The 26497-nt window shown below is 51.5% G+C and overlaps 1 protein-coding gene across 2 annotated transcripts in view; it reads left to right on the forward strand.

The window, feature by feature from the left end:
- Positions 1-26497, forward strand: part of LOC140395729 (ras-associating and dilute domain-containing protein-like) — a 156511-nt gene that overhangs the window by 79452 nt on the left and 50562 nt on the right. For both annotated transcript variants that reach the window (XM_072483874.1, XM_072483875.1), the window contains exons 6-8: positions 2503-2540; positions 6287-6444; positions 6940-7052. In XM_072483874.1, coding sequence (XP_072339975.1) covers positions 2503-2540; positions 6287-6444; positions 6940-7052 — 309 coding nt within the window. The remainder of the gene's footprint in view (positions 1-2502; positions 2541-6286; positions 6445-6939; positions 7053-26497) is intronic.

The raw sequence follows: 26497 nt of genomic DNA on the forward strand, positions 1-26497 counted from the left end.
GTAACACACTGATATATCCCACACCCCTCACTGTAACACTCTGATAGACCCCTCACTCTTACACTCTGATATACGCCACACCCCTCACTGTAACACTGATATACCCCACACCCCTCACTGTAACACTCTGATATACCCCACACCCCTCACTGTAACACTGATATATCCCACACCCCTCACTCTAACACTCTGATATATCCCACACCCCTCACTGTAACACACTGATATATCCCACACCCCTCACTGTAACACACTGATATATCCCACACCCCTCACTGTAACACTCTGATATATCCCACACCCCTCAGTGTAACACACTGATATATCCCACACCCCTCACTGTAACACTCTGATATATCCCACACCCCTCACTGTAACACACTGATATATCCCACACCCCTCACTGTAACACTCTGATATATCCCACACCCCTCACTGTAACACTCTGATATAGCCCACACCCCTCACTGTAACACTGATATACCCCACACCCCTCACTGTAACACTCTGGTATACCCCACACCCTCACTGTAACACTCTAATATACCCCACACCCCGCACTGTAACACTCTGATATACCCCACATCCCTCACTGTAACACTCTGACATATCCCACACCCCTCACTGTAACACTTATATACCCCACACCCCTCACTGTAACACTGATATACCCCACACCCCTCACTGTAACACTGATATACCCACACCCCTCACTGTAACACTCTGATATACCCCACACCCCGCACTGTAACACTTATATACCCCACACCCCTCACTGTAACACTGATATACCCCACACCCCTCACTGTAACACTTATATACCCCAAACCCCTCACTGTAACACTGATATACCCCACACCCCTCACTGTAACACTGATATACCCACACCCCTCACTGTAACACTCTGATATACCCCACACCCCGCACTGTAACACTCTGATATACCCCACACCCCTCACTGTAACACTCTGATGTACCCCACACCCCTCACTGTAACACTCTGATATACCCCACACCCCTCACTGTAACACTCTGATATACCCCACACCCCTCACTGTAACACTGATATATCCCACACCCCTCACTCTAACACTCTGATATATCCCACACCCCTCACTGTAACACACTGATATATCCCACACCCCTCACTGTAACACACTGATATATCCCACACCCCTCACTGTAACACTCTGATATATCCCACACCCCTCACTGTAACACTCTGATATATCCCACACCCCTCACTGTAACACTGATATACCCCACACCCCTCACTGTAACACTCTGATATACCCCACACCCTCACTGTAACACTCTGATATACCCCACACCCCGCACTGTAACACTCTGATATACCCCACACCCCTCACTGTAACACACTGATATACCCCACACCCCTCACTGTAACACTCTGATATACCCCACACCCCTCACTGTAACACTCTGAAATACCCCACACCCCTCACTGTAACACTGATATACCCCACACCCCTCACTGTAACACTCTGATATACCCCACACCCCTCACTGTAACACTGATATACCCCACACCCCTCACTGTAACACTGATATACCCCACACCCCTCACTGTAACACTCTGATATATCCCACACCCCTCACTGTAACACTGATATATCCCACACCCCTCACTGTAACACTCTGATATATCCCACACCCCTCACTGTAACACTGATATACCCCACACCCCTCACTGTAACACTGATATACCCCACACCCCTCACTGTAACACTGATATACTCCACACCCCTCACTGTAACACTGATATACCCCACACCCCTCACTGTAACACTGATATACTCCACACCCTCACTGTAACACTCTGATATACCCCACACCCCTCACTGTAACATTCTGATACACACCACACCCCTCACTGTAACACTGATATACCCCACACCCCTCACTGTAACATTCTGATACACACCACACCCCTCACTGTAACACTGATATACCCCACACCCCTCACTGTAACACTCTGATATACCCCACACCCCTCACTGTAACACTCTGATATACCCCACACCCCTCACTGTAACACTGATATACGCCACACCCCTCACTGTAATGCTGATACACCCCACACCCCTCACTTTAACACTCTGATATACCCCACACCCCTCACTGTAACACTGATATACCCCACACCCCTCACTGTAACACTGATATACACCACACCCCTCACTGTAACAGTCTGATATACCCCACACCCCTCACTGTAACACTCTGATATACCCACACCCCTCACTGTAACACTCTGATATACCCACACCCCTCACTGTAACACTGATATACTCCACACCCCTCACTGTAACACACTGATATACCCCACACCCCTCACTGTAACACTGATATACCCCACACCCCTCACTGTAACACACTGATATACCCCACACCCCTCACTGTAACACTCTGATATGCTTCACCCTGCTGCAAAAGTACAGGGAGGGTGTATTGTCTAAAAACTGTTCTCTTCATACTTAGGAGAAAACGAAGGTGCTCGCAACGAAGCAGAGAGAATGGTAAGTACATGGCTGAACCTGTTTGTGTTGTTGAAGTGATTATGAAACGAAATGTGCTGACCGGGGCACTCCCTCAGTACTGACCCTCTGACAGTGCAGCACTCCCTCAGTACTGACCCTCTGACAGTGCGGCACTCCCTCGGTACAGACTCTCTGACAGTGCGGCACTCCCTCAGTACTGACCCTCTGACAGTGCGGCACTCCCTCAGTACTGACCCTCTCACAGTGCAGCACTCCCTCAGTACTGACCCTCTGACTGTGCGGCACTCCCTCAGTACTGACCCTCTGACAGTGCAGCACTCCCTCAGTACTGACCCTCTGACAGTGCAGCACTGCCTCAGTACTGACCCTCTGACAGTGCGGCACTCCCTCAATACTGACCCTCTGACAGTGCAGCACTCCCTCAGTACTGACTCTCTGACAGTGCGGCACTCCCTCAGTACTGACCCTCTGACAGTGCAGCGCTCCCTCAGTACTGACCCTCTTACAGTGCGGCACTCGCTCAGTACTGACCCTCTTACAGTGCGGCACTCCCTCAGTACTGACCCTCTGACAGTGCTGCACTCCCTCAGTACTGACCCTCTGACAGTGCGGCACTCCCTCGGTACTGACCCTCTGACAGTGCGGCATTCCCTCAGTACTGACCCTCTGACAGTGCGGCGCTCCCTCAGTACTGACCCTCTTACAGTGTAGCACTCCCTCAGTACTGACCCTCTGACAGTGCGGAGCTCCCTCAGTACTGACCCTCTGACAGTGCAGCACTCCCTCAGTACTGACCCTCTGACAGTGCAGCACTGCCTCAGTACTGACCCTCTGACAGTGCGGCACTCCCTCAATACTGACCCTCTGACAGTGCAGCACTCCCTCAGTACTGACTCTCTGACAGTGCGGCACTCCCTCAGTACTGACCCTCTGACAGTGCAGCGCTCCCTCAGTACTGACCCTCTTACAGTGCGGCACTCGCTCAGTACTGACCCTCTTACAGTGCGGCACTCCCTCAGTACTGACCCTCTGACAGTGCTGCACTCCCTCAGTACTGACCCTCTGACAGTGCGGCACTCCCTCGGTACTGACCCTCTGACAGTGCGGCATTCCCTCAGTACTGACCCTCTGACAGTGCGGCGCTCCCTCAGTACTGACCCTCTTACAGTGTAGCACTCCCTCAGTACTGACCCTCTGACAGTGCGGAGCTCCCTCAGTACTGACCCTCTGACAGTGCAGCACTCCCTCAGTACTGACCCTCTGACAGTGCGGCATTCCCTCAGTAGTGACCCTCTGACAGTGCGGCGCTCCCTCAGTACTGACCCTCTGTCAGTGCAGCACTCCCTCAGTACTGACACTCTGACAATGCGGCACTCCCTCAGTACTGACCCTCTGACAGTGCGGAGCTCCCTCAGTACTGACCCTCTGACAGTGCGGCACTCCCTCAGTACTGACCCTCTGACAGTGCAGCACTCCCTCAGTACTGACCCTCTGACAGTGCGGCACTCCCTCAGTACTGACCCTCTGACAGTGCAGCACTCCCTCAGTACTGACCCTCTGACAGTGCAGCACTCCCTCAGTACTGACCCTCTGACTGTGCAGCACTCCCTCAGCACTGACCCTCTGACAGTGCAGCTCTCCCTCAGTACTGACCCTCTGACAGTGCAGCACTCCCTCAGTACTGACCCTCTGACAGTGCAGCACTCCCTCAGTACTGACCCTCTGACTGTGCAGCACTCCCTCAGCACTGACCCTCTGACAGTGCAGCTCTCCCTCAGTACTGACCCTCTGACAGTGCAGCTCTCCCTCAGTACTGACCCTCTGACAGTGCAGCACTCCCTCAGTACTGACCCTCTGACAGTGCGGCACCCCCTCAGTACAGACCCTCTGACAGTGCAGCACTCCCTCAGTACTGACCCTCTGACAGTGCGGCGCTCCCTCAGTACTGACCCTCTGACAGTGCGGCACTCCCTCAGTACTGACCCTCTGACAGTGCGGCACTCCCTCAGTACTGACCCTCTGACAGTGCGGCACTCCCTCAGTACTGACCCTCCGACAGTGCGGCACTCCCTCAGTACTGACCCTCTTACAGTGCGGCACTCGCTCATTACTGCATTGCGAGTGTCAAGCCTGATTACGTTCAGCCATGGCTCAGTGGGCAGCACTCCTGCCTCTCGGCTAGCCGTGTGTCCAATTCCCTCAGCAGAGACATAATCAGAACATAATAACTCGGAGCAGGAGTAGACCATCTGGCCCCTCGAGCCTGCTCCGCCATTCAATGAGATCGTGGTGATCTTTTTGTGGAGTCAGCTCCACTTACCTCCCCGCTCACCCTAACCCTTAATCCCTTTACTGTTGAAAAATCTATCTTTGTCTTAAAAACATCCAATGGGGTAGCCTCAACTGCTTCACTCGGCAGGGAATTCCACAGATTCACAACCCTTTGGGTGAAGAAGCTCCTCCTCAACTCAGTCCCAAATCTGCTCCCCCTTATTTTGAGGCTATGCCCCCTGGTTCTAGTTTCACTTGGGAGTTGAAACAACCTCCCTTTGTGGCTCAGTATTGGACTTCATTCTGTAAAGCTCCTGTGAAGGATTTTGGGACGTTTCATTACATTAAATATGCTATATAAGTATAAGTTGTTGGGCTTTGTGGAGTTAGCTATATACAAATTGGCTGCTGTGTTTTCTCTATTACAACAGCTACTGCACTTGCTGACTATTTCAATAGCTGTAAAGTTGCTATTGAAATTCCGGCCGTCTCAAGCAACGGGCCAGAGTCAACCAGAGTTAAAAAGTACGACAAATTGCATCACGTTGGCACATGGATACTGTTGGTGACTTGGGGAATATAGGGCGGGATTCTCCAATAATGGTGCTATATCCCCACTGCAGCCAATCACATTGTAGCTCCTTCCACGTGTGACCAAGAGTTAGTAGTGTCCTTGTGGTGGTGTGTTTGACTGGAGCTGAAAACGTGACGGCTGCATTTTGCTCTAAAGTGCTGCCCTCAGCATGCGTCTGTAACTATGTGAGTACAGAGCCTGATGGTCTGTGAGAGATTCAGGGCTGGGAGTGTCTCCCACATCTCAGCTCTCACTCACTGAAAGTGGACAGAGTATTCCCGCAGGAGTACTGTCCAATTCTGGGCGCCGCACATCTGCAAAGATGTCAAGAGGATGAGGAGGAGATTTACTGGAATGTTACCAGCCACACGAATCTCCGGTTACCTGGAGAGAATGGAGAAGCTGGCCTTGTTTTCCTTCAAACACAGAAGATTAGGGGGAGATTTGATAAGAGATGTTCAAAATTATGAAGGATTTGGTGAGAGTAAATAAGGAGAAAGTATCTCCCTGTAACTCGAGGATACAGATTTCAGGCAATTGGCAAAAGACCCAGAGGCGACTTAACAACGAAACCTGGTGCAGGGAGTTGTTGTGAGTTGTAGTGGGCTGGAGTGCACTATCTGTACTGAGTGGAAGCAGGTTCAATAATAATAAAGAGAAGAACTCAATAAATTATTGCAGAGGGACAAGATGCCATGTTACGGGCAAAGAGCAGAGGGATGGGACTAACTGGGACTTATTGGATAGTTCTAGCAAAGGGCCAGCACAGAGGGCTGAATGGCCTCCTTGTGCCAGATCATTCCATGGATCAGCTTCACTCCCCACTTTGCATGAAGTGTAATTTCCTTGTTTTGCCTCTGTTTTGTCTGCACGCTGCTCTGACCGACCTCAATTATTTGATGTTTCCTATGACTGTCAGTGAGAACAATGGAGACGTCGCTGTCATCAAAATGGCCGAGCTGATCCCGGGCCTGCAGCCTCTCATTTACTGGATGTCCAATTCCATTGAACTGCTGCACTTCATTCAACAGGAGGTTCCCATACTGTTAACATGGGAGCAACACATGGATCAGTATGGTGAGTGTACACACAACTCTGCACAGGGTCACAAGTCTGTGCACAGGCTCGCACACATGCGCACAGGGTCACATGTGTGCGCACAGGGTCACACGCGTGCGCACAGGGTCACACATGACTCTGCACAACGTCACACATGACTGCACAGGCTCACACATGACTCTGCACAGGGTCGCACATAATTCTGCACAGGGTCACACGCGTGTGCACAGGGTCACACGTAATTCTGCACAGGGTCACACACGTGTGCACAGGGTCTCACATAATTCTGCACAGGGTCACACGCGTGTGCACAGGGTCACACATAATTCTGCACAGGGTCACACGCGTGTGCACAGGGTCTCACATAATTCTGCACAGGGTCACACATAACCATACAGTCTGACACTCGCACTCAGTTTTGATGGGATGTACTGTTTGAGCGATTGTGGGTAACCAGCATTGAGATGAAAATGTTTGATGACTATATTTGACCTGATTATCCTATCTCCACAGCTTGCCATAACGATCAGTTCTCATCCACCAAGGCAGCCAGTGAAGAGGCCATGACCGTGCTGGAAGAGGTCATCATGTTCACCTTTCAGCAGTCAGTCTACTACCTCACCAAGGTCAGTGTCTTCCCTTCTGACAATCTGACCCTGCCCCTGGGCCCCATTCTGTCAAACATCGCCAGGGTGCTGCGTTGTGGGGGTGGCAGAGGGACATCTAATGTGACAGTATTTGCAGACATAAGTGAAACTGGACTTCTTGCCATTACAGAAGAAAATCTATCTTTTGGGGGCTGTCACAATGCTGACACGTTTTGATAAACTAAACTGTGACTCAGTAGATGAGACTGAGGGAGTGCTTCACTGTCAGAGGGTCAGTACTGAGGGAGCTGCACTGTCAGAGAGTCAGTACTGAGGGAGCACTGCACTGTCAGAGGGTCAGTACTGAGGGAGTGCTGCACTGTCAGAGGGTCAGTACTGAGGGAGTGCCGCACTGTCAGAGGGTCAGTACTGAGGGAGTGCTGCACTGTCAGAGGGTCAGTACTGAGGGAGTGCCGCACTGTCAGAGGGTCAGTACTGAGGGAGTGCAGCACTGTCAGATGGTCAGTACTGAGGTAGCGCTGCACTGTCAGAGGGTCAGTACTGAGGGAGTGCTGCACTGTCCGAGGGTCAGTACTGAGGGAGTGCTGCATTGTCAGAGGGTCAGTACTGAGGGAGTGCTGCATTGTCAGAGGGTCAGTACTGAGGGAGCGCTGCACTGTCAGAGGGTCAGTACTGAGGGAGTGCAGCACTGTCAGAGGGTCAGTACTGAGGGAGCGCTGCCCTGTCAGAGGGTCAGTACTGAGGGAGTGCTGCACTGTCCGAGGGTCAGTACTGAGGGAGCACTGCACTGTCAGAGGGTCAGTACTGAGGGAGTGCTGCACTGTCAGAGGGTCAGTACTGAGGGAGTGCCGCACTGTCAGAGAGTCATTACTGAGGGAGCTGCACTGTCAGAGGGTCAGTACTGAGGGAGTGCTGCACTTTCAGAGGGTCAGTACTGAGTGAGTGCTGCATTCTCAGAGGGTCAGTACTGAGGGAGGGCTGCACTGTCAGAGGGTCAGTACTGAGGGAGTGCTGCACTGTCAGAGGGTCAGTACTGAGGGAGTGCTGCACTGTCAGAGAGTCATTACTGAGGGAGCTGCACTGTCAGAGGGTCAGTACTGAGGGAGTGCCGCACTGTCAGAGGGTCAGTACTGAGGGAATGCTGCACTGTCAGAGGGTCAGTACTGAGGGAGTGCTGCACTGTCAGAGGGTCAGTACTGAGGGAGTGCTGCACTGTCAGAGGGTCAGTACTGAGGGAATGCTGCACTGTCAGAGGGTCAGTACTGAGGGAGTGCTGCACTGTCAGAGGGTCAGTACTGAGGGAGTGCTGCACTGTCAGAGGGTCAGTACTGAGGGAGCACTGCACTGTCAGAGGATCAGTACTGAGGGAGTGCTGCACAGTCAGAGGGTCAGTACTGAGGGAGTGCTGCACAGTCAGAGGGTCAGTACTGAGGGAGTGCTGCACTGTCAGTGGGTCAGTACTGAGGGAGTGCCGCACTGTCAGAGGGTCAGTACTGAGGGAGTGCTGCACTGTCAGAGGGTTAGTACTGAGGGAGTGCTGCACTGCCAGTGGGTCAGTACTGAGGGAGTGCTGCACTGTCAGAGGGTCAGTACTGAGGGAATGCCGCACTGTCAGAGGGTCAGTACTGAGGGAGTGTCGCACTGCCAGAGGGTCAGTTCTGAGGGAGTGCTGCACTGTCAGAGGGCCAGTACTGAGGGAGTGCCGCACTGTCAGAGGGTCAGTACTGAGGGAGTGCTGCACTGTCAGAGGGTCAGTACTGAGGGATGCTGCATTGTCAGAGGGTCAGTACTGAGGGAGCGCTGCACTGTCAGAGGGTCAGTACTGAGGGAGTGCTGCACTGTCCGAGGGTCAGTACTGAGGGAGTGCTGCATTGTCAGAGGGTCAGTACTGAGGGAGCGCTGCACTGTCAGAGGGTCAGTACTGAGGGAGTGCAGCACTGTCAGAGGGTCAGTACTGAGGGAGCGCTGCCCTGTCAGAGGGTCAGTACTGAGGGAGTGCTGCACTGTCCGAGGGTCAGTACTGAGGGAGCACTGCACTGTCAGAGGGTCAGTACTGAGGGAGTGCTGCACTGTCAGAGGGTCAATACTGAGGGAGTGCCGCACTGTCAGAGAGTCATTACTGAGGGAGCTGCACTGTCATAGGGTCAGTACTGAGTGAGTGCTGCATTGTCAGAGGGTCAGTACTGAGGGAGCGCTGCACTGTCAGAGGGTCAGTACTGAGGGAGTGCAGCACTGAGGGAGTGCAGCACTGTCAGAGGGTCAGTACTGAGGGAGCGCTACACTGTCAGAGGGTCAGTACTGAGGGAGTGCTGCACTGTCAGAGGGTCAGTACTGAGGGAGTGCCGCACTGTCAGAGGGTCAGTACTGAGGGAGTGCCACACTGTCAGAGGGTCAGTACTGAGGGAGTGCTGCACTGTCAGAGGGTCAGTACTGAGGGAGTGCTGCACTGTCAGAGAGTCAGTACTGAGGGAGTGCTGCACTGTCAGAGGGTCAGTGCTGAGGGAGTGCCGCACTGTCAGAGGGTCAGTACTGAGGGAGTGCTGCACTGTCAGAGGGTCAGTACTGAGGGAGTGCTGCACTGTCAGAGGGTCAGTACAGAGGGAGTGCCGCACTGTCAGAGGGTCAGTACTGAGGGATTGCCGCACTGTCAGAGGGTCAGTACTGAGGGAGTGCTGCACTGTCAGACGGTCATTACTGAGGGAGTGCCGCACTGTCAGAGGGTCATTACTGAGGGAATGTCGCACTGTCACAGGGTCAGTACTGAGGGAGTGCTGCACTGTCAGAGGGTCAGTACTGAGGGAGTGCTGCACTGTCAGAGGGTCAGTACTGAGGGAGTGCTGCACTGTCAGAGGGTCAGTACAGAGGGAGTGCCGCACTGTCAGATGGTCGGTACTGAGGGAGTGCCGCACTGTCAGAGGGTCAGTACTGAGGGAGTGCCGCACTGTCAGATGGTCGGTACTGAGGGAGTGCCGCACTGTCAGAGGGTCAGTACTGAGGGAGTGCTGCACTGTCAGAGGGTCAGTACCGAGGGGGAGCCGCACTGTCAGAGGGTCAGTGCTGAGGGAGTGCTGCACTGTCAGAGGGTCAGTACTGAGGGAGTGCTGCACTGTCAGAGGGTCAGTACTGAGGGAGTGCTGCACTGTCAGAGGGTCAGTACTGAGGGAGTGCTGCACTGTCAGAGGGTCAGTACTGAGGGAGTGCTGCACTGTCAGAGGGTCAGTACTGAGGGTGTGCTGCACTATGTTGATGGAAGTCGAAAAACGGGGTGTGTGTAATTATGTGTGGATGCAGGAGTGTGAATCATAGAATTGCTACAGAGCCGAAGACGGCCATTTGACCCATTGAGACTGCATCGACCTTCTGAAAGAGAACTATCCTGAGGAGGCCAACCCCCCGCAACCCCACCTATCCTGCACAGCTGTGACTGTGGGGGGAAGCTGTTGCCTCTGGATGAAACCCATGCAGACTCGGGGAGAACGTGCAAACTCCACACAGACAGACACCCTAGGCTGGAATCAAACGCGGGTCCCTGGTGCTGCAAGGCAGTAGTGTTAACCATGGTGCCATCGTGCCGCCCTGTGATTGTGAGTAATCGTGTGTGGATGCACAAGCAAGTGTGAATAATTGTGTGTGTGTATGCCCCTGCTTGTGTGAATAAGTGTGTGTGCGTGTACACGTGTGAGTGTGAGTAATTGCGTGTGCCCATGCCACTGCAAGTGTGAGCAATTGTGCGTGCATGTCCCATGCACGTGTGAGTAATTTTTTTGTGCACATGCGAGTGTGAGGAATTGTGTGCACGTGCACATGCAAGTGAGTAATTGAACGTGTGTGCATGTAAGTGTGAGCGATTGGAAAATGTGAGTAATGTGTTTGTGTGTGCATTTGAGTGAGTAACTGTGTGTGCATGTGCGAGTATGAGTAATTGTACATGCACACGTGAGTGAGAGTAATTGTGTACATGAGCATCTGCGAGTGTGAGTACTTGTGTGTGCGTGCACAGGCAAGTGCGAGTAATCATATGTGGATGCACGTATGATTGTGAGTAATTGTGCATTTGGTACATGCGAGTGTGAGTAAGCCAGTGTGCGTATACATGCAAGTGTGAATAACTGTGAGTGGGCACACAAGTGTGAGTAATTGTGTGTGTGCACATGCACGTGAGCGTGAGTAATTGTTCATGTGTACATGCACTTGAGTGTGAGTAATTGTGCATGTACACATGCACGTGAGTGTGAGTAATTGTTCATGTACACATGCACGTGAGCGTGAGTAATTGTTCATGTGTACATGCACGTGAGTGTGAGTAATTGTGCATATACACATGCACGTGAGCGTGAGTAATTGTGCATGTGTACATGCACGTGAGTGTGAGTAATTGTGCATGTACACATGCACGTGAGCGTGAGTAATTGTTCATGTGTACATGCACGTGAGCGTGAGTAATTGTTCATGTACACATGCACGTGAGTGTGAGTAATTGTTCATGTACACATGCACGTGAGTGTGAGTAATTGTTCATAAGAACAAAGAACAAAGAAAAGTACAGCACAGGAACAGGCCCTTCGGCCCTCCAAGCCCGTGCCGACCATGCTGCCCGACTAAACTACAATCTTCTACACTTCCTGGGTCCGTATCCCTCTATTCCCATCCTATTCATATATTTGTCAAGATGCCCCTTAAATGTCACTATCGTCCCTGCTTCCACCACCTCCTCCGGCAGCGAGTTCCAGGCACCCACTACCCTCTGCGTAAAAAACTTGCCTCGTACATCTACTCTAAACCTTGCCCCTCTCACCTTAAACTTATGCCCCCTAGTTATTGATCCCTCTACCCCGGGGAAAAGCCTCTGACTATCCACTCTGTCTATGCCCCTCATAATTTTGTAGACCTCTATCAGGTCGCCCCTCAACCTCCTTCGTTCCAGTGAGAACAAACCGAGTTTATTCAACCGCTCCTCATAGCTAATGCCCTCCATACCAGGCAACATCCTGGTAAATCTCTTCTGCACCCTCTCTAAAGCCTCCACATCCTTCTGGTAGTGTGGCGACCAGAATTGAACAGAATTGTTCATGTGCACATGCTCACCCTGCCTCTGACTCGGCTCCTCTGAGTGTTGTGGAGAGGAGCTCAAGGCCATTACTGAGTAAAGGGCTGCGCAGTGAACCACAGAAGAATGCGGAGGTGAGGAGGGTGGGGGAGGTGAAGCCAGGGATATCACGGGAATGAGAAGATTATAATGGGCATGGCTGAACCAGCAAGGACTCTGGAAACTGCTGAGAAATGAACTGAGGACGTTGGCAGTTTGCGTCCCAGTCTGAGAATCTAACACACAGATATCCATTGACATAAACATTGTTTCATGAGCTTTCTGTTCATTACCAGCAATCAAGTAGGAAACACAAATAACTCACTGATCTTGCCCCAGAAATATATTCCCCATCTTTACTTTTGGCAATTGAACACAGATCTTCACTGGGGTACAGTCCCACACACACTGACTCTCACTGGGGTACAGTTCCACACACACTGACTCTCACTGGGGTACAGTTCCACACACACTGACTCTCACTGGGGTACGGGTTCCACACACACTGACTCTCACTGGGATACAGTTCCACACACACTGACTCTCACTGGGGTGCAGTTCCACACACACTGACTCTCACTGGGATACAGTTCCACACACACTGACTCTCACTGGGATACTGTTCCACACACACTGACTCTCACTGGGATACAGTTCCACACACACTGACTCTCACTGGGATACAGTTCCACACACACTGACTCTCACTGCGGTACGGGTTCCACACACACTGACTCTCACTGGGATACTGTTCCACACACACTGACTCTCACTGGGATACAGTTCCACACACACTGACTCTCACTGGGATACAGTTCCACACACACTGACTCTCACTGGGATACAGTTCCACACACACTGACTCTCACTGGGGTATGGGTTCCACACACACTGACTCTCACTGGGATACAGTTCCCCACACACTGACTCTCACTGGGGAATGGGCACCACACACACTGACTCTCACTGGGGTACGGGTTCCACACACACTGACTCTCACTGGGATACAGTTCCACACACACTGACTCTCACTGGGGTACAGTTCCACACACACTGACTCTCACTGGGATACAGTTCCACACACACTGACTCTCTCTGGGATACGGGTCCCACACACACTGACTCTCACTGGGATACAGTTCCACACACACTGACTCTCACTGGGATACAGTTCCACACACACTGACTCTCACTGGGATACAGTTCCACACACACTGACTCTCACTGGGATACAGTTCCACACACACTGACTCTCACTGGGATACAGTTCCACACACACTGACTCTCACTGGGATACAGTTGCACACACACTGACTCTCACTGGGATACAGTTCCACACACACTGACTCTCTCTGGGATACGGGTCCCACACACACTGACTCTCACTGGGATACAGTTCCACACACACTGACTCTCACTGGGATACAGTTCCACACACACTGACTCTCTCTGGGATACGGGTCCCACACACACTGACTCTCACTGGGATACAGTTCCACACACACTGACTCTCACTGGGATACAGTTCCACACACACTGACTCTCACTGGGGTACGGGCTCCACACACACTGACTCTCACTGGGGTACGGGTCCCACACACACTGACTCTCACTGGGATACAGTTCCACACACACTGACTCTCACTGGGATACAGTTCCACACACACTGACTCTCACTGGGATACAGTTCCACAAACACTGACTCTCTCTGGGGTACAGTTCCACACACACTGACTCTCACTGGGATACAGTTCCACACACACTGACTCTCTCTGGGATACGGGTCCCACACACACTGACTCTCACTGGGATACAGTTCCACACACACTGACTCTCACTGGGATACAGTTCCACACACACTGACTCTCTCTGGGATACGGGTCCCACACACACTGACTCTCACTGGGATACAGTTCCACACACACTGACTCTCACTGGGATACAGTTCCACACACACTGACTCTCACTGGGGTACGGGCTCCACACACACTGACTCTCACTGGGGTACGGGTCCCACACACACTGACTCTCACTGGGATACAGTTCCACACACACTGACTCTCACTGGGATACAGTTCCACACACACTGACTCTCACTGGGGTACAGTTCCACACACACTGACTCTCACTGGGATACAGTTCCACACACACTGACTCTCACTGGGGTACAGTTCCACATACACTGACTCTCACTGGGATACAGTTCCACACACACTGACTCTCACTGGGGTACAGTTCCCCACACACTGACTCTCACTGGGATACAGTTCCCCACACACTGACTCTCACTGGGATACAGTTCCACACACACTGACTCTCACTGGGATACAGTTCCACATACACTGACTCTCACTGGGATACAGTTCCACACACACTGACTCTCACTGGGGTACAGTTCCACACACACTGACTCTCACTGGGATACAGTTCCAAACACACTGACTCTCACTGGGATACAGTTCCACACACACTGACTCTCACTGGGATACAGTTCCATACACACTGACTCTCACTGGGATACAGTTCCACACACACTGACTCTCACTGGGATACAGTTCCACACACACTGACTCTCACTGGGGTACAGTTCCACACACACTGACTCTCACTGGGATACAGTTCCACACACACTGACTCTCACTGGGATACAGTTCCACTCACACTGACTCTCACTGGGGTACAGTTCCACACACACTGACTCTCACTGGGATACAGTTCCACACACACTGACTCTCACTGGGATACAGTTCCACACACACTGACTCTCACTGGGTCCAGTTCCACACACACTGACTCTCACTGGGATACAGTTCCACACACACTGACTCTCACTGGGATACAGTTCCACACACACTGACTCTCACTGGGGTACAGTTCCACACACACTGACTCTCACTGGGATACAGTTCCACACACACTGACTCTCACTGGGATACAGTTCCACACACACTGACTCTCACTGGGATACAGTTCCACACACACTGACTCTCACTGGGGTACGGGCTCCACACACACTGACTCTCACTGGGGTACGGGTCCCACACACACTGACTCTCACTGGGATACAGTTCCACACACACTGACTCTCACTGGGATACAGTTCCACACACACTGACTCTCACTGGGATACAGTTCCACAAACACTGACTCTCTCTGGGGTACAGTTCCACACACACTGACCCTCACTGGGATACAGTTCCACACACACTGACTCTCTCTGGGATACGGGTCCCACACACACTGACTCTCACTGGGATACAGTTCCACACACACTGACTCTCACTGGGATACAGTTCCACACACACTGACTCTCTCTGGGATACGGGTCCCACACACACTGACTCTCACTGGGATACAGTTCCACACACACTGACTCTCACTGGGATACAGTTCCACACACACTGACTCTCACTGGGGTACGGGCTCCACACACACTGACTCTCACTGGGGTACGGGTCCCACACACACTGACTGTCACTGGGATACAGTTCCACACACACTGACTCTCACTGGGATACAGTTCCACACACACTGACTCTCACTGGGGTACAGTTCCACACACACTGACTCTCACTGGGATACAGTTCCACACACACTGACTCTCACTGGGATACAGTTCCACACACACTGACTCTCACTGGGATACAGTTCCACATACACTGACTCTCACTGGGATACAGTTCCACACACACTGACTCTCACTGGGGTACAGTTCCACACACACTGACTCTCACTGGGATACAGTTCCACACACACTGACTCTCACTGGGATACAGTTCCACACACACTGACTCTCACTGGGATACAGTTCCACACACACTGACTCTCACTGGGATACAGTTCCACACACACTGACTCTCACTGGGATACAGTTCCACACACACTGACTCTCACTGGGGTACAGTTCCACACACACTGACTCTCACTGGGATACAGTTCCACACACACTGACTCTCACTGGGATACAGTTCCACACACACTGACTCTCACTGGGGTACAGTTCCACACACACTGACTCTCACTGGGGTACAGTTCCACACACACTGACTCTCACTGGGGTACAGTTCCACACACACTGACTCTCACTGGGATACAGTTCCACACACACTGACTCTCACTGGGATACAGTTCCACACACACTGACTCTCACTGGGGTACAGTTCCACACACACTGACTCTCACTGGGATACAGTTCCACACACACTGACTCTCACTGGGGTACAGTTCCACACACACTGACTCTCACTGGGATACAGTTCCACACACACTGACTCTCACTGGGATACAGTTCCACACACACTGACTCTCACTGGGATAGTTCCACACACACTGACTCTCACTGGGATACAGTTCCACACACACTGACTCTCACTGGGATACAGTTCCACACACACTGACTCTCACTGGGATACAGTTCCACACACACTGACTCTCACTGGGATACAGTTCCACACACACTGACTCTCACTGGGATACAGTTCCACACACACTGATTCTCACTGGGGTACAGTTCCACACACACTGACTCTCACTGGGATACAGTTCCACACACACTGACTCTCACTGGGGTACGGTTCCACACACACTGGGGGCGGGGGGGGGGGGTAAAGCGGGATAAGACTGTACAAACTAGATTGTAGATTGTGTTGCTGTATTTGTTACTGTTCTTGTTTATGCGTGTTTGGAATAAATTACATTTTTAAAAATAGCAGATAAGTGGCGGTTGGAATTTAACCCTGAAAAGTGTTAGATGATGCACTTTGGAAGCAGTGATGAGACCAGGAAGTATTCAATGAACGGCCTGACACTGGGAAGTTCCCAGGAACAAAGGGACCTTGGTGTGTTTGTCCATGGATCTCTGAAGGCAGAAGGGCAGGTTAATAGGGAGGTGAAAAAGGCATATGGGACACTCGCCTTCATCAATCGGGGCATAGATTACAAAGCAGGGAGGTCATGTTGGAGTTGGAGAACTTTGGTGAGGCCACAGCTGGAGCACTGTGAGCAGTTCTGGTCACCACATTACAGGAAGGATGTGATTGCACTGGAGGGGGTGCAGAGGAGATTCACCAGGATGTTGCTGGGATGGAACATTTCAGTTATAAGAGAGGTTGGATAGGCTTGGGTTGTTTTCTCTGGAGCAGAGAAGACTGAGGGGCGACCTGATCGAGGTGGACAAGATTATGAGGGACATGGACAGGGTGGAGAGGGAGCAGCTGTTCCCCTGAGTTGAAGGGTCAGTTATGAGGGGGACACAAGTTCAAGGTGAGGGGTGGGAGGTTTTGGGGGGATTTGATGAAAACCTTCTTTATCCAGAGGGTGGTGAGGGTCTGGAACGCACGGCCTGGGAGGGGGGTAGAGGCGGGTCTGGAACGCACGGCCTGGGAGGGGGGTGAGGGTCTGGAACGCGCTGCCTGGGAGGGGGGTAGAGGAGGGTTGCCTCACATCCTTTCAAGGTACCTGGATGAGCACTTGGCACATCATAACATTCAAGGCTATGGGCCCAGTGCTGGCCAATGGGATGAGGTAGGTAGTTCAGATTTCTTTCATGTGTTGGTGTAAACTCGATGGGCTGATTGGCCTAATTCTGCTCCTCCATCTTGTGGTCTTCTGATCACATTAAACCTGTGGAGCCTTGCCCGTTTCTCAGTCTGTTGGCAATGGGGAAAAGCTGGGACCATGAAGTGTGTATCATAGAATCCGTACAGTGCAGATGGAGGCCATTCGGCCCATTGAGTCTGCACCTGCCCTCTGAAAGAGCATCCTACCAGGCCTTATTACACACCCATCCCCGTCACCCCACCTAGGGGCAATTTAACACGGCGAATCCACCTAACCTGCACATCTTTGGACTGTGGGAGGAAACCGGAGCACCCGGAGGAAACCCACGCACACACGGGGAGAACGTGCAGACTCCGCACAGACAGTGACCCAGGGTCAGAATCAAAGCCAGGTCTCTGGCTTTGTGAGGCAGCAGTGCTAACCACTGTACACCGTGCCGCCCCAATCAAAGGGCATGTTTTGCTGAGCTGATAGAGTTCTCACATACATGTGCAAACACACGTATGCACTCTCACGTGCACACACCCACATATTTACATTCATGCACTCACATACACGCTTTGACCTTTCCTGTGCATGAGTACTCGGGAACTAGAGGCAGTGAGGGACGTGTGTGGGCAGTTTGGTGGGTCAGTGGGGGTCAGGTGATATGAAACCTGAGCAGTCCTCTGTGGTTTGTAGTGAATGGACTGAGCGTTACTGTCCTAACCGCACAACTGTCCAGACAAGGCTAGTTATGTCAGTGCTCTGCTACCCCAATGGCTGCTACCTGAAAGCTTTCCTTGTGCAGCCTTCCATCCCATTCCAGTCTAGACCCAGGGCTAGTGGGCTTTAAACATAAAGAAAGGCATCTAATTTTAAACATTACTCTGTCCTAATACACAGTGTCAGATATGGCTGAATTTAACATTCTTCCTGGAGAGTTACTGGCCACTGTTGATGTGATTTTTAAGCTGGTTGGTTATTCGTATGTTGTCCCTTCTATTTTGTAATATTTTCCAATGCAGCAAAGCCTGTGGTTACATTCCAGTTGCCCGCCCTATCAGCGGAAAAAGCTCATGGGTTTCAGTTCTGGGACCACACCTGGATCAGATGTTAATTTTAAATCTGAGATAGATTTTTGTTAAGCAAAGATATGAAGGGATATGGGCCAAAGGCAGGTATGTGGAGCTAGGTCACAGATCAGCCATGATCTCATTGAATGGCGGGACAGGATCGAGGGGCTGAATGGCCCACTCCTGTTCCTAGGAAGACGACAGTGGCTTCAGAGAGAGTGCAGAGTAGATTTACCAGACTGATACCTGGATTCCAAGCATTAAATCACAAGGGCAGAGTGCACCAACAGTAGTTGTATTTCCTGGAATTTAGAAGATGAATGGTGATTCGTCAAAGTTTTCAAGATGTTTTGGGGAATACAATAAAATCTATTCCCACTGGTCAGGGAGACAAGGACCAGGGGGCAGAGCCTAAACATTCAAACCAGATTTTTCAGGAGTGACCATATCTGGGCAGAAGTTTGGAATTCGCTTCCACAAATAGCAATTGATGCCCCATCAATCGATCAATTGTTCATTTTGAATATGAGATTCGATTTTTGTTAACCACAAGTATTAAGCAATATGCTGCAAAGTTTGGTTTATGGAGTGAGATCACAAATCAGCCATGATCTTATTCATGTAATAGGAACAATATTTAGGTTTGGTTTGGAACACATTGTGAGCAAATTTGTAACTAACCCCGTGCTGTACCTGTCCTGGGAGTGTTTGATCGGGACAGTGTAGAGGGAGCTTTACTCCGTATCTAACCCCGTGCTGTACATTCCTGGGAGTGTTTGATGGGGACAGTGTCGAGGGAGCTTTACTCTGTATCTAACCGCGTGCTGTACCTGTCCTGCGAGTGTTTGATGGGGACAGTGTAGAGGGAGCTTTACTCTGTATCTAACCGCGTGCTGTACCTGTCCTGGGAGTGTTTGATGGGGACAGTGTAGAGGTAGCTTTACTCTGTATCTAACCCCGTGCTGTACCTGTCCTGGGAGTGTTTGATGGGGACAGTACAGAGGGAGCTTTACTCTGTATCTAACCCCGTGCTGTACCTGTCCTGGGAGTGTTTGATGGGGCAGTGTAGTGCGAGCTTTACTCTGTATCTAACCCCGTGCTGTACCTATCCTGGGAGTGTTTGATGCAGACAGTGTAGAGGGAGCTTTACTCTGTACCTGTCCTGGGAGCGTTTGATGGGGACAGTGTAGAGAGAGCTTTACTCTGTATCTAACCCCGTGTTGTACCTGTCCTGGGAGTGTTTGATGGGGACAGTGTAGAGGGAGCTTTACTTGTATCTAACCCCGTGTTGTACCTGTCCTGGGAGTGTTTGATGGGGACAGTGTAGAGGGAGCTTTACTCTGTATCTAACCCCGTGCTGTACCTGTCCTGGGACTGTTTGATGGGGACAGTGTAGAGGGAGCTTTACTCTGTATCTAACCCCGTGCTGTACATTCCTGGGAGTGTTTGATGGGGACAGTGTAGAGGGAGCTTTACTCTGTATCTAACCGCGTGCTGTACCTGTCCTGGGAGTGTTTGATGGGGACAGTGTAGAGAAAGCTTTACTCTGTATCTAACCCCATGCTGTACCTGTCCTGGGAGTGTTTGATGGGGACAGTATTGAGGGAGCTTTACTCTGTATCGAACCCCGTGCTGTACCTGTCCTGGGAGTGTTTGATGGGGCAGTGTAGTGCGAGCTTTACTCTGTATCTAACCGCGTGCTGTACCTATCCTGGGAGTGTTTGATGGGGACAGTGTAGAGGGAGCTTTACTCTGTACCTGTCCTGGGAGCGTTTGATGGGGACAGTATAGAGGGAGCTTTACTCTGGATCTAATCCTGTTCTGAACCTGTCCTGGGAGTGCTTGATGTGGACAGTGAAGAGGGAGCTTTATTCTGTATCTAACCCCGTGCTGTACGTGTCCTGGGAGTGTTTGATGGGGACAGTGTAGAGGGAGCCTTACTCTGTATCTAACCCCGTGCTGTACCTGTCCTGGGAGTGTATGATGGGGACAGTGTAGAGAGAGCTTTACTCTGTATCTAACCCCGTGCTGTACCTGTCCTGGGAGTGTTTGATGGGGACAGTATAGAGGGAGCTTTACTCTGTATCTAACCCCGTGCTGTACCTGTCCTGGGAGTGTTTGATGGGGCAGTGTAGTGCGAGCTTTACTCTGTATCTAACCCCGTGCTGTACCTATCCTGGGAGTGTTTGATGGGGACAGTGTAGAGGGAGCTTTACTCTGTATCTAACCCTGCGCTGTACCTGTCCTGGGAGCGTTTGATGGGGACAGTATAGAGGGAGCTTTACTCTGGATCTAATCCTGTTCTGAACCTGTCCTGGGAGTGTTTGGTGGGGACAGTGAAGAGGGAGCTTCATTCTGTATCAAACCCCGTGCTGTACGTGACCTGGGAGTGTTTGATGGGGACAGTGTAGAGGGAGCCTTACTCTGTATCTAACCCCGTGCTGTACCTGTCCTGAGAGTGTTTGATGGGGACAGTGTAGAGGGAGCTTTACTCTATATCTAACCCCGTGTTGTACCTGTGCTGGGAGTGTTTGATGGGGACAGTGTAGAGGGCGCTTTACTCTGTATTTAACCCCGTGTTGTACCTGTCCTGGGAGTGTTTGATGGGGACAGTGCAGAGGGAGCTTTACTCCGTATCTAACCCCATGCTGTACCTTCCTGGGAGTGTTTGATGGGGACAGTGCAGAGGGAGCTTTACGATGTATCTAACCCCGTGTTGTACCTGTCCCGGGAGTGTTTGATGGGGACAGTGTAGAGGGAGCTTTACTCTGTATCTAACCGCGTGCTGTACCTGTCCTGCTAGTGTTTGATGGGAACAGTGTAGAGGAAGCTTTTCTCTGTATCTAACCCCATGCTGTACCTGTCCTGGGAGTGTTTGATGGGGACAGTGTAGAGGGAGCTTTACTCTGTATCTCACCGCGTGCTGTACCTGTCCTGGGAGTGTTTGATGGGGACAGTGTAGAGGGAGCTTTACTCTGTATCTAACACCGTGCTGTACCTGTCCTGGGAGTGTTTGATGGGGACAGTGTCGAGGGAGCTTTACTCTGTATCTAACCCCGTGCTGTACCTGTCCTGGGAGTGTTTGATGGGGACAGTGTAGAGGGAGCTTTACTCTGTATCTAACCCCGTGCTGTACATTCCTGGGAGTGTTTGATGGGGACAGTGTTGAGGGAGCTTTACTCTTTATCTAACCGCGTGCTGTACCTGTCCTGGGAGTGTTTGATGGGGACAGTGTAGAGGAAGCTTTACTCTGTATCTAACCCCATGCTGTACCTGTCCTGGGAGTGTTTGATGGGGACAGTATAGAGGGAGCTTTACTCTGTATCTAACCCCGTGCTGTACCTGGCCTGGGAGTGTTTGAAGGGGCAGTGTAGTGCGAGCTTTACTCTGTATCTAACCCCGTGCTGTACCTATCCTGGGAGTGTTTGATGGGGACAGTGTAGAGGGAGCTTTACTCTGTACCTGTCCTGGGAGCGTTTGATGGGGACAGTGTAGAGAGAGCTTTACTCTGTATCTAACCCCGTGTTGTACCTGTCCTGAGAGTGTTTGATGGGGACAGTGTAGAGGGAGCATTACTTGTATCTAACCCCGTGTTGTACCTGTCCTGGGAGTGTTTGATGGGGACAGTGTAGAGGGAGCTTTACTCTGTATCTAACCCCGTGCTGTACCTGTCCTGGGACTGTTTGATGGGGACAGTGTGGAGGGAGCTTTACTCTGTATCTAACCCCGTGCTGTACATTCCTGGGAGTGTTTGATGGGGACAGTGTTGAGGGAGCTTTACTCTGTATCTAACCGCGTGCTGTACCTGTCCTGGGAGTGTTTGATGGGGACAGTGTAGAGGAAGCTTTACTCTGTATCTAACCCCATGCTGTACCTGTCCTGGGGGTGTTTGATGGGGACAGTATTGAGGGAGCTTTACTCTGTATCTAACCCCGTGCTGTACCTGTCCTGGGAGTGTTTGATGGGGCAGTGTAGTGCGAGCTTTACTCTGTATCTAACCGCGTGCTGTACCTATCCTGGGAGTGTTTGATGGGGACAGTGTCGAGGGAGCTTTACTCTGTACCTGTCCTGGGAGCGTTTGATGGGGACAGTATAGAGGGAGCTTTACTCTGGATCTAATCCTGTTCTGAACCTGTCCTGGGAGTGTTTGATGGGGACAGTGAAGAGGGAGCTTTATTCTGTATCTAACACCGTGCTGTACGTGTCCTGGGAGTGTTTGATGGGGACAGTGTTGAGGGAGCATTACTCTGTATCTAACCCCGTGCTGTACCTGTCCTGGGAGTGTTTGATGGGGACAGTGTAGAGAGAGCTTTACTCTGTATCTAACCCCGTGCTGTACCTGTCCTGGGAGTGTTTGATGGGGACAGTGTTGAGGGAGCCTTACTCTGTATCTAACCCCGTGCTGTACCTGTCCTGGGAGTGTTTGATGGGGACAGTGTAGAGAGAGCTTTACTCTGTATCTAACCCCGTGCTGTACCTGTCCTGGGAGTGTTTGATGGGGACAGTATAGAGGGAGCTTTACTCTGTATCTAACCCCGTGCAGTACCTGTCCTGGGAGTGTTTGATGGGGCAGTGTAGTGCGAGATTTACTCTGTATCTAACCCCGTGCTGTACCTATCCTGGGAGTGTTTGATGGGGACAGTGTAGAGGGAGCTTTACTCTGGATCTAATCCTGTTCTGAACCTGTCCTGGGAGTGTTTGATGGGGACAGTGAAGAGGGAGCTTTATTCTGTATCTAACCCCGTGCTGTACGTGTCCTGGGAGTGTTTGATGGGGACAGGGTAGAGGGAGCCTTACTCTGTATCTAACCCCGTGCTGTACCTGTCCTGGGAGTGTTTGATGGGGACAGTGTAGAGGGAGCTTTACTCTGTATCTAACCCCGTGCTGTACCTGTCCTGGGAGTGCTGGATGGGGACTGTGTAGAGGGAGCTTTACTCTGTATCTAACCCCGTGTTGTACCTGTGCTGGGAGTGTTTGATGGGGACAGTGTAGAGGGAGCTTTACCCTGTATCTAACCCCGCGCTGTACCTGTCCTGGGAGCGTTTGATGGGGACAGTATAGAGGGAGCTTTACTCTGGATCTAATCCTGTTCTGAACCTGTCCTGTAAGTGTTTGATGGGGACAGTGAAGAGGGAGCTTTACTCTATATCTAACCCCGTGTTGTACCTGTGCTGGGAGTGTTTGATGGGGACTGTGTAGAGGGCGCTTTGCTCTGTATTTAACCCCGTGTTGTACCTGTCCTGGGAGTGTTTGATGGGGATAGTGCAGAGGGAGCTTTACTCCGTATCTAACCCCGTGCTGTACCTTCCTGGGAGTGTTTGATGGCGACAGTGTAGAGGGAGCTTTACTCTGTATCAAACCCCATGCTGTACCTGTCCTGGGAGTGTTTGATGGGGACAGTGTAGAGGGAGCTTTACTCTGTATCTAACCCCATGTTGTACCTGTCCCGGGAGTGTTTGATGGGGACAGTGTAGAGGGAGCTTTACTCTGTATCTAACCCCGTGCTGTACCTGTCCTGAGAGTGTTTGATGGGGACAGTGTCGAGGGAGCTTTACTCTGTATCTAACCGCGTGCTGTACCTGTCCTGCGAGTGTTTGATGGGGACAGTGTAGAGGGAGCTTTTCTCTGTATCTAACCCCATGCTGTACCTGTCCTGGGAGTGTTTAATGGGGACAGTGTAGAGGGAGCTTTACTCTGTATCTAACCGCGTGCTGTACCTGTCCTGGGAGTGCTTGATGGGGACAGTGTAGAGGGAGCTTTACTCTGTATCTAACACCGTGCTGTACCTGTCCTGGGAGTGTTTGATGGGGACAGTATAGAGGGAGCTTTACTCTGTATCTAACCCCGTGCTGTACCTGTCCTGGGAGTGTTTGATGGGGCAGTGTAGTGCGAGCTTTACTCTGTATCTAACCCCGTGCTGTACCTATCCTGGGAGTGTTTGATGGGGACAGTGTAGTGGGAGCTTTACTCTGTATCTAACCCTGCGCTGTAGCTGTCCTGGGAGGGTTTGATGGGGACAGTATAGAGGGAGCTTTACTCTGGATCTAACCCTGTTCTGAACGTGTCCTGGGAGCGTTTGATGGGGACCGTGAAGAGGGACCCTTACTCTGTATCTAACCCCGTGCTGTACCTGTTCTGAGAGTGTTTGATGGGGACAGTGTAGAGGGAGCTTTACTCTGTATCTAACCCCGTGCTGTACCTGTCCTGGGAGTGTTTGATGTGGACACTGTAGAGGGAGCTTTACTCTGTATCTAACGCCGTGCTGTACCTGTCCTGGGAGTGTTTGATGGGGACAGTGTAGAGGAAGCTTTACTCTGTATCTAACCCTGTGCTGTACCTGTCATGGGAGCTTTTGATGGGGACAGTAGAGAAGGAGCGTTACTCTGTATCTAACCCTGTGCTGTACCTATCCTGGGAGTGTTTGATGGTGACAGTGTAGAGGGAGCTTTACTCTGTATCTAACCCCGTGCTGTACCTGTCCTGGGAGTGTTTGATGGAGACAGTGAAGAGGGAGCTTTACTCTGCATCGAACCCCGTGCTGTACATGTCCTGGGAGTGTTTGATGGGGACAGTGTAGAGGGAGACTTACTCTGTATCTAACCCCGTGCTGTACCTGTCCTGAGAGTGTTTGATGGGGACAGTGTAGAGGGAGCTTTACTCTGTATCTAACCCCGTGCTGTACCTGTGCTAGGAGTGTTTGATGGGGACAGTGTAGAGGGAGCTTTACTCTGTATCTAACCCTGTGCTGTACCTGTCCTGGGAGCGTTTGATGGGGACAGTGAAGAGGGAGCTTTATTCTGTATCTAACCCCGTGCTGTACATATCCTGGGAGTGTTTGATGGGGACAGTGTAGAGGGAGCCTTACTCTGTATCTAACCCCGTGCTGTACCTGTTCTGAGAGTGTTTGATGGGGACAGTGTAGAGGGAGCTTTTCTCTGTATCTAACCCCATGCTGTACCTGTCCTGGGAGTGTTTGATGGGGACAGTGTAGAGGGAGCTTTACTCTGTATCTAACCCCGTGTTGTACCTGTCCCGGGAGTGTTTGATGGGGACAGTGTAGAGGGAGCTTTACTCTGTATCTAACCCCGTGCTGTACCTGTCCTGAGAGTGTTTGATGGGGACAGTGTCGAGGGAGCTTTACTCTGTATCTAACCGCGTGCTGTTCCTGTCCTGCGAGTGTTTGATGGGGCAGTGTAGTGCGAGCTTTACTCTGTATCTAACCGCGTGCTGTACCTATCCTGGGAGTGTTTGATGGGGACAGTGTCGAGGGAGCTTTACTCTGTACCTGTCCTGGGAGCGTTTGATGGGGACAGTATAGAGGGAGCTTTACTCTGGATCTAATCCTGTTCTGAACCTGTCCTGGGAGTGTTTGATGGGGACAGTGAAGAGGGAGCTTTATTCTGTATCTTCCACCGTGCTGTACGTGTCCTGGGAGTGTTTGATGGGGACAGTGTTGAGGGAGCCTTACTCTGTATCTAACCCCGTGCTGTACCTGTCCTGGGAGTGTTTGATGGGGACAGTGTAGAGAGAGCTTTACTCTGTATCTAACCCCGTGCTGTACCTGTCCTGGGAGTGTTTGATGGGGACAGTGTTGAGGGAGCCTTACTCTGTATCTAACCCCGTGCTGTACCTGTCCTGGGAGTGTTTGATGGGGACAGTGTAGAGAGAGCTTTACTCTGTATCTAACCCCGTGCTGTACCTGTCCTGGGAGTGTTTGATGGGGACAGTATAGAGGGAGCTTTACTCTGTATCTAACCCCGTGC

Source organism: Scyliorhinus torazame, chromosome 18, assembly GCF_047496885.1.
Source record: "Scyliorhinus torazame isolate Kashiwa2021f chromosome 18, sScyTor2.1, whole genome shotgun sequence".
Lineage (NCBI taxonomy): Eukaryota > Metazoa > Chordata > Chondrichthyes > Carcharhiniformes > Scyliorhinidae > Scyliorhinus > Scyliorhinus torazame.